The sequence below is a fragment of the Sinohyriopsis cumingii genome, chromosome 1 (assembly GCF_028554795.1).
Source record: "Sinohyriopsis cumingii isolate HCF-2022 chromosome 1, ASM2855479v2, whole genome shotgun sequence".
NCBI lineage: Eukaryota > Metazoa > Mollusca > Bivalvia > Unionida > Unionidae > Sinohyriopsis > Sinohyriopsis cumingii.
The window spans coordinates 165,248,948-165,261,419 of NC_142961.1; the positions used below are offsets into that span (position 1 = coordinate 165,248,948).

A 12,472-nucleotide genomic window follows, 5' to 3' on the forward strand; every position below is an offset into this window, starting at 1 on the left:
CATTTTAAAGCTTAATCTTTAATAACGTAATATTGAGACTCTACTTTCTATTAATTGTATATTTTCCTGAGTATATTAGCTCAGTGGTTTACAAAAAGAGACAATCTAATAAAACGGTACTTCCCAGAACAGCATTGTCCGCCATTTGACCCACTAATAAATAGTGAAAATTAATTATACATAACACCACCCCTCTCAGAGAAAATAATGATTTGTGCATTAAAGTATTCTTGTAACTATTAGTCAAATGAACATATAAGAATTTACATAAGGTGAAATCTTATGAATGACACAAAGTATGCATGACACAATATAATATTTCTATACATGTAAAAGTGCATCTGCTATTAGACTATCTTTTCCCCTTACATGCCTGATGTGAATATTGTATTCCTGCAACAGCAAACTCTACCATAATAATCTCTTATTTTTGTTTTTCATCTTGCCAATGAAAGTAAGGGGGTTGTAATCACTAAGTACAATAATTGGAGAAGGGGCTGAACAATTTACACTAAAGTGTGTTGCAAAGACAATATCAAAGCTCAATATTCCCTCTTGATTGTGGAATAATTTCTCTGGTGCTTGTTTAATTTCTTAGAAAAATAGCACACTGGATGATCGACACCATTATTGTCATTTTGAATCAATACTGCTCCAACCCTAACATCACTTGCATCAACATACATTTTGAATGGTTGACTGAAATTTATAGCTGAAAGAACTGGTGCACTCTTAAGTATGGCCTTTAACTTATCAAAAGCCTCCTGTTATTTCAGACCAATGAACTTAATTTTCTTACTCAGTAAATTATTCAGAGGTTCAGCAGTCATAGAAATAATAATGTATAATCTGAGCTTTTCTATCAAAGTGATAATATAAATGATGATAAGAAATTATGTTCAATCATTTTGCTTACTGGTACCCTGTGCATGCAGTGATTATGGATTTTTCAAAAGAAATGTATATGTTCTCCAATTTGTAGACAAATCCACTTTGTATAATGGAAATATATATATATATATATATATATATATATATATATATATATATATATATATATATATATGTTGATAAGGGGCACAATTGTAAATTGTTAATTATCACTTAAAAATTAATGTAAGCAAATGATTGTGTAGCTTACATAATATAGCTTACGTTTTTGAATTTAAATTTACTGCAATAAGGAGTTCCTTGTTTATGTAGTATGGTGGTTTCAATTCAAGAGATCATCCCATATAACAGCAATGGTCAAATTGAAGATATTTATAGAAACTTTTCTTAAATGGTAATCATGTATTTTACAACTGTAACTATATGATTCCAATTCTGTCACAAAGTCATGCTAGTCAAAATGCAATAACACTATTAATTTCTTTGTATTTCATTATACACGTAGTAATGTAAACAAACTGCACATTGTAAGGTATGTGAGCTCTTTTAAGCATATTGTAATATAGCTGTATTAATAATGTAGCATTTGCAAAAGTTGGCAACAACTGTCATGAAAATAAAATCCATAAATAAATCATCCAGGTCATTCAAACTTTATTCTTTTTATCATAGTTGTGCATCATACCAACAGACTGAAATGTTTGTGACATAGTTTTACTGATGCTGAAAGTACTTTCAGAGTTAAAATTGAATTTGGGAATGTTTTGAATGTAAAATGGCACCAAAATTATTTTTTTAATCAGTCAATTCATTTTTAGGAAGTCATCAGGAAACATCCGCAGTGATTGGACCATGCCTTCCGAATTCTTAACAAATGTGGTATTTTATGTGAACACTATGCGACACCTGTTTTATAAACTTGGAACTCTGTTAAGAAAATAATTGAGAAAGCAAAACTTCACTTTTTTTTAAGTTTAAGTACTGCACATTCAGATATTTGATCAAGACAAAGCAAAAGCAAAATTCAGATCAAGTAATGGTGTGTGATTTTTATTATTTATTCTTGTTTGTTGCAGTTGTACTACTTTGGTACAGAGTCTTCAGCCATGCTGTGACAGGTTCCAAGTCCTGATTCCATATGCTGGAGTAACACTGACCTGTAAGTTAATCAAATTCACAAGGCACTAGAGTCTTGTCAAAGATTGGGGGAATCACATTGAAATTTTAGAATAAACAATTAACCTGTATTATGCAGTCACCTGCCTTAGCAGCTCAGTTTTTCTGCTTTCAGATGTAGCTGCTTAACACACCTTTGTGTATTTCTTGCATATGCTCATTGTTTTCTCTAAGATATTGAACCTATAGCAAATATTCAGAATATGCATCGGGAAATGTTTTTATTGAAATTTATGAGTTAAAAGAAAGAAATGGCTAGCAGAGAAAGAAAATAATTGAAAATCACTGAGGCCCGAGTCACTGTATGCATGTAAAAGGTGTGCGGCAAAATTCAGAGACTTGCCAGACTTGCTTTAGCCACCTGCTGAGTGAGAAAATGTGTTGATCAATTAGCTGTGCTGATATTTACAGTGACAAAATTCAGTAGCTGACAAACCCCCTGATAAGCATGTTGTCATTATAAGATTACATCAAAAGAACATGATGCAACAGTTGGTTGGTAAGTTCAAAGACTTTGACTGGATGCTGGGTGGGAAAATGTGGTGGGAAAATTTGCTGATATTTACAGTGATTGAATTTACAGCAGAAAGACTCAGAGATCTACATGTTGTTATTTATAAGAGTACAGTACATCAAATAAACAACTTTAGCTTTCATTATTGTGTTCATTTCTGAGTGTAGCTGAACATGTCATGCATAATGAGATTTAGACAAAATGCCATTTACAAATTTGGATAAATATTTTGGGGTTAAATGGCAAATCAATGAAGATTGTAATGATATTCAGAAGAGTGCTTAAGTTGCCAGAACTGATAGTTCAGATTGGACAGAAGCCAAGTGTAAGGAAGTGTGTGATGCCTGGCTTAGTGTTTGGAATAAGACCTTTCCTTGGATTGACAAACATGACAAAATTCAGTCACACTCTGATGGACAAACAAGTGCTATATGTCAGTGTTATAAAGAACGTGGAAATTAAACTCAGTGGCAACCAGTAGTTCTTCTAATCTGTAAAGTACACATCTTCTGGAAAGGACTGCAATTTTTGCAGGTGTTACTCCTATTTTTGTCAAAGAGAGAGTCATAGACTCCTAGTTAAAAACTCCTAGCAAGACCTCTGTGATATGTTTACTAAAATCATGTCCTTCTTTTAAAGTACAGATCCACAATAAACAAAATTAACTATTTAAAGTTGTTTACTAAATTACCCTTTCAATCTATAGTCATGGAAATGAACATATATGATATAAATAATAATACATTGAAGACTTAAGTCATCTTTTCTGCCCATCTTTCACACTTTTGTTTATTTAATGAACCTTTTTTGATATTACAGTCGAACCCACTTATCTCGACCTCGGTTAACTCGCCAACCCTATTAAGTCGACGTTTTTGAAGTGGAACACCAAATTCTCTCTTTGTCTTAGCATTTTCTCATCGGTTATGTCGATTCTTTTATGTCGCCGAACCCTAATATCTCAAGCACAAAAGAGGGCCAAATTTGCCACTTAACGTCGGTTATCTCGATCCCCATGACCAATCACCAAGCAGACTGTTAAAGGCAAAAAGCAACAAAGCATTTTAGACTTTGTAAAGAAACCATAGTAACCACGTGTACGATACTTTTCAGAGCTGTCAGAGTGAAATGACTCGCGAATTTAATTTTGACACTGGTTAGCTTTTTGTAAAAACAAACTACACCCCTCACGTTTTTTGTGATTTTGTGAGCGATCTTTGTGTTTGCAATGTTGGAGAATATAATAAAGGTTTGTATCGAGAATCGACGGTGGTTTGTATTGTATACTGGTAAATCTCTGCTGTTAGTTGGTGCACATATGCCTTTTGTTGTTAGCAAACATGTATGTACATTTTTATAGCATGCCGATCGCTTCATCAAACAAATCGCGGCAACGCTGTTGTGTAAAAAAACCTCCAAAAACACGTGCATGTACATTCTCATTTATTAACACACATCATGTACATAAAGAAATTTCAAGCACATGTTAATATATTGCCGCCATATTGGTTTTCGTTTATCTCAATCATTGGTTATCTCGACGCTTTTTGGCAGACCCCTAGGCTGGCGACATAACCGGGTTCAACTGTATCATTAAACTTGGTATGCATGTTTATCATGAATACACATATTGTATTATCAGGATTTCAAAAGTTATCCCCTTTCTTATTACAGATTCTGTCTGTCTATGCATCACATTCTTATTCTTTTCATATCTCCAGAACCATTTGAGATTTCATTATTCAGTTTAGTTAAAATCAGATCTCCACTGTCCTACATGAAGATTTGATTTCAACCACTTAGGGAGCGTATTCTGGTGACCTTTGAATTAGCCAATGTAATTGCAGCTTTCGGAAATTTGAAAACAAATCAAATTGCTTGGCACATATTGGTGCTTTTCAGTCATACTGCTCAGTCTCCCAAATGTGAAGATATAGGACTTAATCTGATTGGCTGATAACATTAAGGATTACGGTAATAACATGGGTCACCAGAACATGACCCTTCAATTTTTTGTTGTCAGATCTTCATGTAGGATGGTGGAGATCTGATTTTATTCAGACTGTATCATCATGAAATTTAATTTGTATTTGTACCATAGAAACACTTTGTGTTCCATATATGAGTCGACTTTATCTGATTGGTAGCTTTCGCCTTATCTCACCACTTTTGAAAATTGTAGTTTAATGTCTGATGAATCATTCAAGGTACATGTATCTTCATGAAACTTCGTATGTTTTATAGCATGACTAGACCATATGTCATATAAGAATGGACTCTCTTTTATGAGCATTTTAAGGGTCATCCCCTTTTGTTAAAAAGAATCTGAATTGTTTGAGATATCTTCATGACACTTATGCTTTTGTAACATGATCAGAGCTGAAAGGGGGTGTCTTCCATTAGCACTAATTTACTGACAAATCCAGTAAATCCAGTTCTCATGAAATGTTCACTATGGACTTATGAGCCTCATTAAAATCACTGGAAATTTATGAAAATGGAAAAACTGGATTCTTCTTAATGTAGCCACCCAACTTTCTCCCTAATGCTGAAATAAATACCCATTATCAAAATTTATCTGTAATTACTATTGGTATTCTAACATACTGTGTTATTCTTGTTTTTTTTTCAGGGGAAGTTCTGTAATTACTATAGGTATTCTAACATACTGTGTTATTCTTGTTTTTTCAGGGGAAGTTCTGTAATTACTATAGGTACTCTAACATACTGTGTTATTCTTGTTTCTTCAGGGGAAGTTCTGTTTGACTGCAATCAGCCTGATGAGCCACCAGATTTCATTTTTGCTCCAGAAGACTACAACTTCTTTCCTAGACTGGGGGACTTGCCTGTAATGTACTTTTATGTTTCAAAATAGAATACTACTTTTTTCCTATAAAAGTGTATATCGCTTGCGACTAATAGCAGATAAAATTGTATACTACTTGCTACTAATAGCAGATAAAAGTATATACTACTTGCTACTAATAGCAGATAAAAGTGTATACTTACTTGCTACTACTAGCAGATAAAAGTGTATATGGCTTGCTATTACTAGCAGATAAAAGTGTATACAGCTTGCTACTAATAAAAGTAATAGTATCATAATGGTCATTACAGATTACACATATGTCTCACAACCTGTGAACCCCTTTCTAGTTCCCTGTATCTTTTTCAAACGGGGAAATTTTCACACACATAAATCCACATGGAAGCCTGCATCAAAGGGTTTTGGGGAGACATGATAGTTAAGCATGGTCTCATACATGCCCATTATGAAACTACTCACTGAAATATATAGGTTAATGATACATAAGAGATTCACTGTTACAAAATTGTAATGGACTATCATATTATACCATGAGATGCCACACGGTTGTATATGCATACAGTATTATAAATACAGTATTATAACGGAATTCATGTCTGTATCTAATGCAGGAAATAAATTACTACACCAGTAGTGTGTTTGTAGTGTCATAGAAAAGATTAAATCTAAGTATAGCTTTGAATGCATCATATCTGTTTGTTAAGTTGCTCAAAAGATGTATAATTGTTCAGATATGTATCTTGCCCCTTGAAACAACTGGGTATGGGACTGTGTTGGAGCAAGCATGACATAAACTTGGAAGAATATGACAGAAAGCATGAAAAGTCACTTGTGATGATGTGTAACTAAATTCCAGTTGCTGACTTTAACCAAATGCCCAGCAAAGACAATGAAGAGATTGTAACATCTGGCGAGGACAGTATTTGAAATGTCTAATGAAGACCAACAAGGGCAAATTGATTTGATAAATGCCTTTGCTGTATATTATAAAGAAGGCATCCACACCCAACTTTCATGAAAATATGGACTGATATACAGTGTTTCAGAAACAAAGCAGTGCAGCCAACGAGAAAAAATTTCCTTAAGTCATTTCCAAGCCTAATGAAGCTAAAACCATGTCATCTCTGCATGCATGTATTTTGCACTTGATGACCATGACTTTTAATACATTGGAATGAGTGAAAATCAACAGTTAATGATTATGCCAGAACCTGGTAACAACATTCTGAAATTCACTGCAGTGCAATAGAAGATGAAAGTGATGTATGTAATTTATGTGGACTTTCTGTGGGAAGTTGCAAGGTTCTGTTAAATACAACAAAAGCTGCTGAAAAAGTCCCATATTAGTTTTTTACACTGTATTCATGTGTGATTGACAAACTAAGCCACCAATATTATATCGTGGTAAGGGCTTAGTTGAGGTCTTAGTGAAATGGATCCAAACAAATTTTTTTTACAAGAAGGCTAACCTATTAAAGAGTTTTGGGCTTAGACCAAACGTGTTTAGTAAAGACCATAAACAAAAGCATCCAGAAAGCTAGAGTCCCTTGCATGGTTGTGTGAAAAGATCTCAAGCACAACATGTAAATGGAATGCTTACATGAGGGGCATGAATTCACAAATGCAGCAAACTTTATCAAGTTGTAGAATCTTTGCATGGTTTCCCAAAGTGAGTTTGTTCATGTTGGACACCAAGTGGGGATTTTCCCCAATGGAATTGCCACTTACATATATGAACATGTTCCGATCCCAAAATAAATTTTGGTGCTAATTGGGTATTCACAGGAATAACTTGCTATTTATGCCTCCAATCTGTTGGAAACATCTATCACAGTGCATATATGGTCACAAAGAGCCATTCTACATACATGTATGCTGACACATACATGTTTTTAAGATAAATGGTCATGTGCCAACTAATAATCTAGCACAGCAGAAACCATAATTATGGTTTGTTTTCTCTGTTATTTTGTTAGCACACTTTCATGTGCAAACTGATAACCTAAAAGCACAACAGTAGCTCATCTGCAGGTTGTTGTTTTTTTTGCCATTATGTTGACAGTAAACTGTCCTTGGGGATAAATGAATCCTGCTATATAACCATGGGGCTATTCCATTTGATTCTTGTAAAGAAAACTCAGTCACAGAAAGAAAAACTTGTCATCTGATCAATACAGCTAGTATAACATTTTTGCATTTATCATTGTGTTAGTCAGATTAGTTGTTTAAAATTGACTATGGTCTTGGTACAAACTAATTACAGAAATGTAATTTAACCTTTTGTCATTAAAATGAAACCTACAGTATTCAGTCATTTGTCTCCATTTCTGTAAAATTACTTTGTTTCAGATTATTTTTTTACTGCCTTTTACAATTTACAAACAGAAATTATAAGTAACTCATCTATACTACAATGTTGCGAAACTTACATCAACCAGATAAACATAAACCTATTCGAAGTATATAAAAACTGTACATTAATTATATACATGTAAAACCCATTTGTTGATGTAAATACTTTATATTAATTATATACATGAAAAACCCATTTGTTGTATGTAAATACTGTACATTAATTATGTACATGTAAAATCCATTTGTTGTATATAAATATTGTACATTAATTATACACTTGTAAAACCCATTTATTGTATGTAAATACTGTACATTAATTAAATACTTGTAAACTAAGTAAACTTGGGCATCAGATCAAATTAATGTGTAACAGTTTCCATCTTTTTTCTTCGTTTTCCTATAGCATACTCTGCATTGTACAGAAAAATGAGATAAACCTGTTCTGAATAAATTCTAAATGTTTTTATTAAAATTTCTCTCTCTCTCTTTCTGTCTCTGTCTCTGTCTCTCTCTCTCTCATACACGACTGCTCCGATGGCCTAGTGGTTAGAGCATTTGCCTCAGAAGCTGGAGGTCATGGGTTTGAACCCCAGCCAAGTCATACCAAAGACTTTAAAAAATGGTGCTAACAGCTGCCTCACTAGGCACTCAGCATTAAGAGGTTAGTGTTAGGACTGGTCGGCCTGGTGTCATGATAATGAAACTGGGTGGGACATCACGCTACATGTCTGTGGCATGCTGCCCCAGTGCTAGGCATCACTATAAACTGCCATACTGCAGACATCGTAGCAATGTGGCTGAAAAATTGTTAAAGCTACATTAAAAATCCTAATCACACACACACACACTCTCTCATACACAAACAATATCCCACATCACTACTGCACAAGTTAACGTAATCAATTGTACTTAATACTAGAAGCATTTTTATTGTTTTGGACATATTTTGTGAACAGTTTAAGCATCCCATGATTGTCCGCATGAAATTATTCATCAATATATTGATTCATTGGTACTTTTGTTGTAATGATAATCATATTGATAGAAGAGATGGAGAATCGATACAAAACAATACTTACCATATGCAAGTTAATTTAATTTCCAATAGTCGTCACTAATAATAATTAGTTTTCTTTGTTATTCTTTAAATTTAGATTTTATCTAAATCAGCATTAAATTTTGCAGTCATAGACATTCATTTTTATTAGTAAAAACGAAAAAGACTATTGAGAATACTTGTTTGCTGTCTACAAATTAACACAAAATGACATGGTTCGTAATCTGCCTACCCCCAATTCTATGCTAATTATCTTAACCCAGCAACATGTTCACCATATTGGATACATTCCAAGCATGTTTCACGTATATAATGAAGTACTTTACACATCATCTAATAACCACTTTTATGTGTAGTTTCTACATTGAATTATATCCTGTCTCCTTTGGTCGTTATTGCTTGTTCCTGTCCATGTTAAACAATTTCCACCAAGCAGAAATTTTGGCAGAGCAGAGAAACTTCACACAGAAGTAATTAATTGTTGTATAAAGTACTTAAACAGAGATGCTGTCAGGGCATGTCATTGATGCACTTGAACAGTGATGCGCAAGAACTCCTGTGAATTAGTTGAAAGTCCCACATATGAAAATGTGCTTGGCAAAGTATACAATTTTTTAAAACCGTTCTTGTTGCAACATCTGTTTTTCGTATAGACAACTGTTTATACATATGAGTTCTTCAAGTATGACATGAATGGTTGTTAAACTAAATTCTACTGGCACATTGTGCCCTAGAATAAACATTCTTTCATAGTTTGAACCTTCCATCATGTAAATTTTACAAATGCATGACAGTTTATAGAAAACCCAAAATCTCTGATTCCCATCATGGTTCATCTTCAGATTACGATTTCATTTGGCTGATGATAATGATGATGACAATAATTTTTAAAGTTATGAAGTAGGCTGGATTATTGGAACTGGAAAAGTGTTAATGGAGTATGCAAATGTTTTTTTTTTTTTATCAATCAATTTATCCCTGCATATATGTTACAAAACCATATATCTATATTAGGGTTAAGATAAACTGAATAAATAAGGATAAAAAATGAAATTAAGAAGTAAAGATATTTATTTCAATACCTGTCTGCACAAACAGACTATGACATTGATGGACTAAAACCCTAATACAGCATTATGGAACAGGTAAGAATTCTAGCATAGTAGTCAGTAAACAACTGATTCAAGAAAGTAAGTTTGTGATTGTAGAAAATACTATTTTGGAGCAGACATATCCAAATGATAATATATGTGAGCTCTGGATAATTGTACATAACAGCCACAAAGATCAGTTTCCCAACATATTCAAGCTGACAAAGCTAGCTGTGTATATGCCTCTTCAGAAGGAAGCACAGAACAGTACTGATACAAAGAAAAGGAACATAGTATGGTCAGAAATAATTAACAGATTAATACTTATACAAATCGAGGTAACATGTTTTAAAGATTATGTTTTCATTAAAGCTATAAGAAAGTGGAGCATGCAAAAAAGAGACAGATATTGAAGTGTTAGGTAAATATTGAACTATGGCTGTTTCCTTCTCCCCTCATTCTTTTTCTACTCCCACCTTGATTTCAGTGACAAAGGGGAAGTCACACTTAGGATAAAATACTGGCAGCATATCTTCTTAAATTGTACATGGGGAACAGATCTGGAATTTCTCTTTTTATGTAGAGATATTTAACCAGTGAATGAAGGTGCTGATGGAATAAATAAAATTAGCAAAGACTCAGCGAGGGGGCATATTTCAAACAACTCAAGTTTATCACCTTGTATAAATCTTTCAAAAAAGGTATAGAATAGTATGTGATGTTGTCAGTAGTTTGTTTTCATTCTTCACTAACAAATGCATGTACCTGTGGCCACAGCAGTCATTTGTATCTGCCGGAAGTACAATGTGATAGATTTGATTGGTATTCATCCTCATTCTTTTCTTTGCACGAGGAAATTGCATTATTTCTTTATAATGTCTTCCAGGTTTAAATAAGGAGTGAAATTGTTAATAAGATGTTTTCAAAGCATTCTTGTCATGCAAAACAAAGGGCCTGATGGCTAAGGTGAGTTAAATGGAGCCACCATTAAATGGCCTTAAACGTTGAATAAAACTCACTGACAACCAACAGGTATTCTGTTTGAAAGTATTTTTGCTATCTTGTCATTGGTGAGAATTGCATATAAATATATGATAACTACATCTATCTGTCATCTGCATATTGGAAATACAACCAGTATGTCAGCATATATAAAAGGGTACTATCTAACTTCCAGAGATGGAAAGACCTTCAGGATCATATGTGTATCGATATGTATTGTATCACAGGCTGTGTATCGTGAATCATATCAACATGTGACACAGGTGTATCGTTTGACCCCTACCTGATTGACAAGCTTTCTCCACTAGTTGGCCTCATCATACATACCATGCCAAAAAGATGTCCTTGTCATGTTTTTTGTGATTCTGTTTATATTTTGAATTTTTCACCCGTATGAGTTTAAAAAATAATGTTAAAATGCTTATTAACATTAGCCAAATATTACTTTTTCAATGTTTGATGTATCAACATTTTTGGGCAATCATCACAATTTAAGTTAAAACTCAACTGATTATAAATCTAAATGTATTAAAACACAAAAACTTAAATATGGAAAAGCTCATATTTGGTAAGAAAAGTAATACTGTACTGGATTTAGCTGGGTACCCTGATGGGGTTTTGTATGTTGCTATTTCTTAATATACAGTGTAACGTACCATAATAAAACACATTTATATCAACAATTCAATATTCTGGGGCAGGAGCCTGCAATTATTTTGTTAATTCCATATGACAATAAGTGGAAAAAATATTTTGTTCAGATTTATAGCAGAATAACATCATATTAAATCCATGATATTATTAGAAAAATATTTCAGCTCAAAAGAAAATCACAACCCCTCCCCTCCCCCAAATAATTAAATGGCCAGTACCGTACAGTGGATGAGTTTGCTATATGTATGTTAGTTGTTGTATAAATTGCAATCGAAAAGCTGTAATTACAGTGTGATGATTAAGCTTACACTATAAGCTGAAAATGTGAAAGCTGTAGTGCTGGCATTAGAGAGCATATTGATAAAAATAATTTTCTTTGGTTTGTAATTTGAGGAGATTTATTTATTTAAATTATTCATGGAATTACAAAGTGTTTGTCATTGATTTTGGACTTAATTACTATTTTGGGATTATTGTTAATTCATTCAAGGACTTTTTGGATTATATCATTGTGATGCATTAAGACTATTAACACATTGCAACATTGCTTTTTTTATGTCAGTACATTCAAAAATTGGAATTAATTTGAAACACCACAGGAATTAATTTGGAATACTCTGTACTCGTATAATTCATAATACTATAATTTCTTTTTAAATTTTCACTTTGCATTCAAGGAAAATAAATTATTTGTGAAATTTTAAAAAACTTGTTGTTTTCACTCTATTCCGTTGCTTAGTTTAAGACCATAAAGTCATAACAGTATAGTTGATATTAAATCAGCAAAACATCTGGTATTAACAAGAAAGATTTGCAGTTCATAATTAAATGCATCCAGTCACTTGTACAAGGATTTAATGATGTAGAATAAAAAATAACACTAGATGAAACAATATCAGTAATCA

At 33.1% G+C, this 12,472-nt stretch overlaps 1 protein-coding gene across 1 annotated transcript in view; it reads left to right on the top strand.

The window, feature by feature from the left end:
• LOC149808311 (BRISC and BRCA1-A complex member 2-like) overlaps positions 1–12,472 on the top strand; it is a 43,503-nt gene that overhangs the window by 9,283 nt on the left and 21,748 nt on the right. The window contains exons 2-3 of the mRNA XM_089975856.1: positions 1,968–2,050; positions 5,332–5,429. Coding sequence (XP_089831982.1) covers positions 1,968–2,050; positions 5,332–5,429 — 181 coding nt within the window. The remainder of the gene's footprint in view (positions 1–1,967; positions 2,051–5,331; positions 5,430–12,472) is intronic.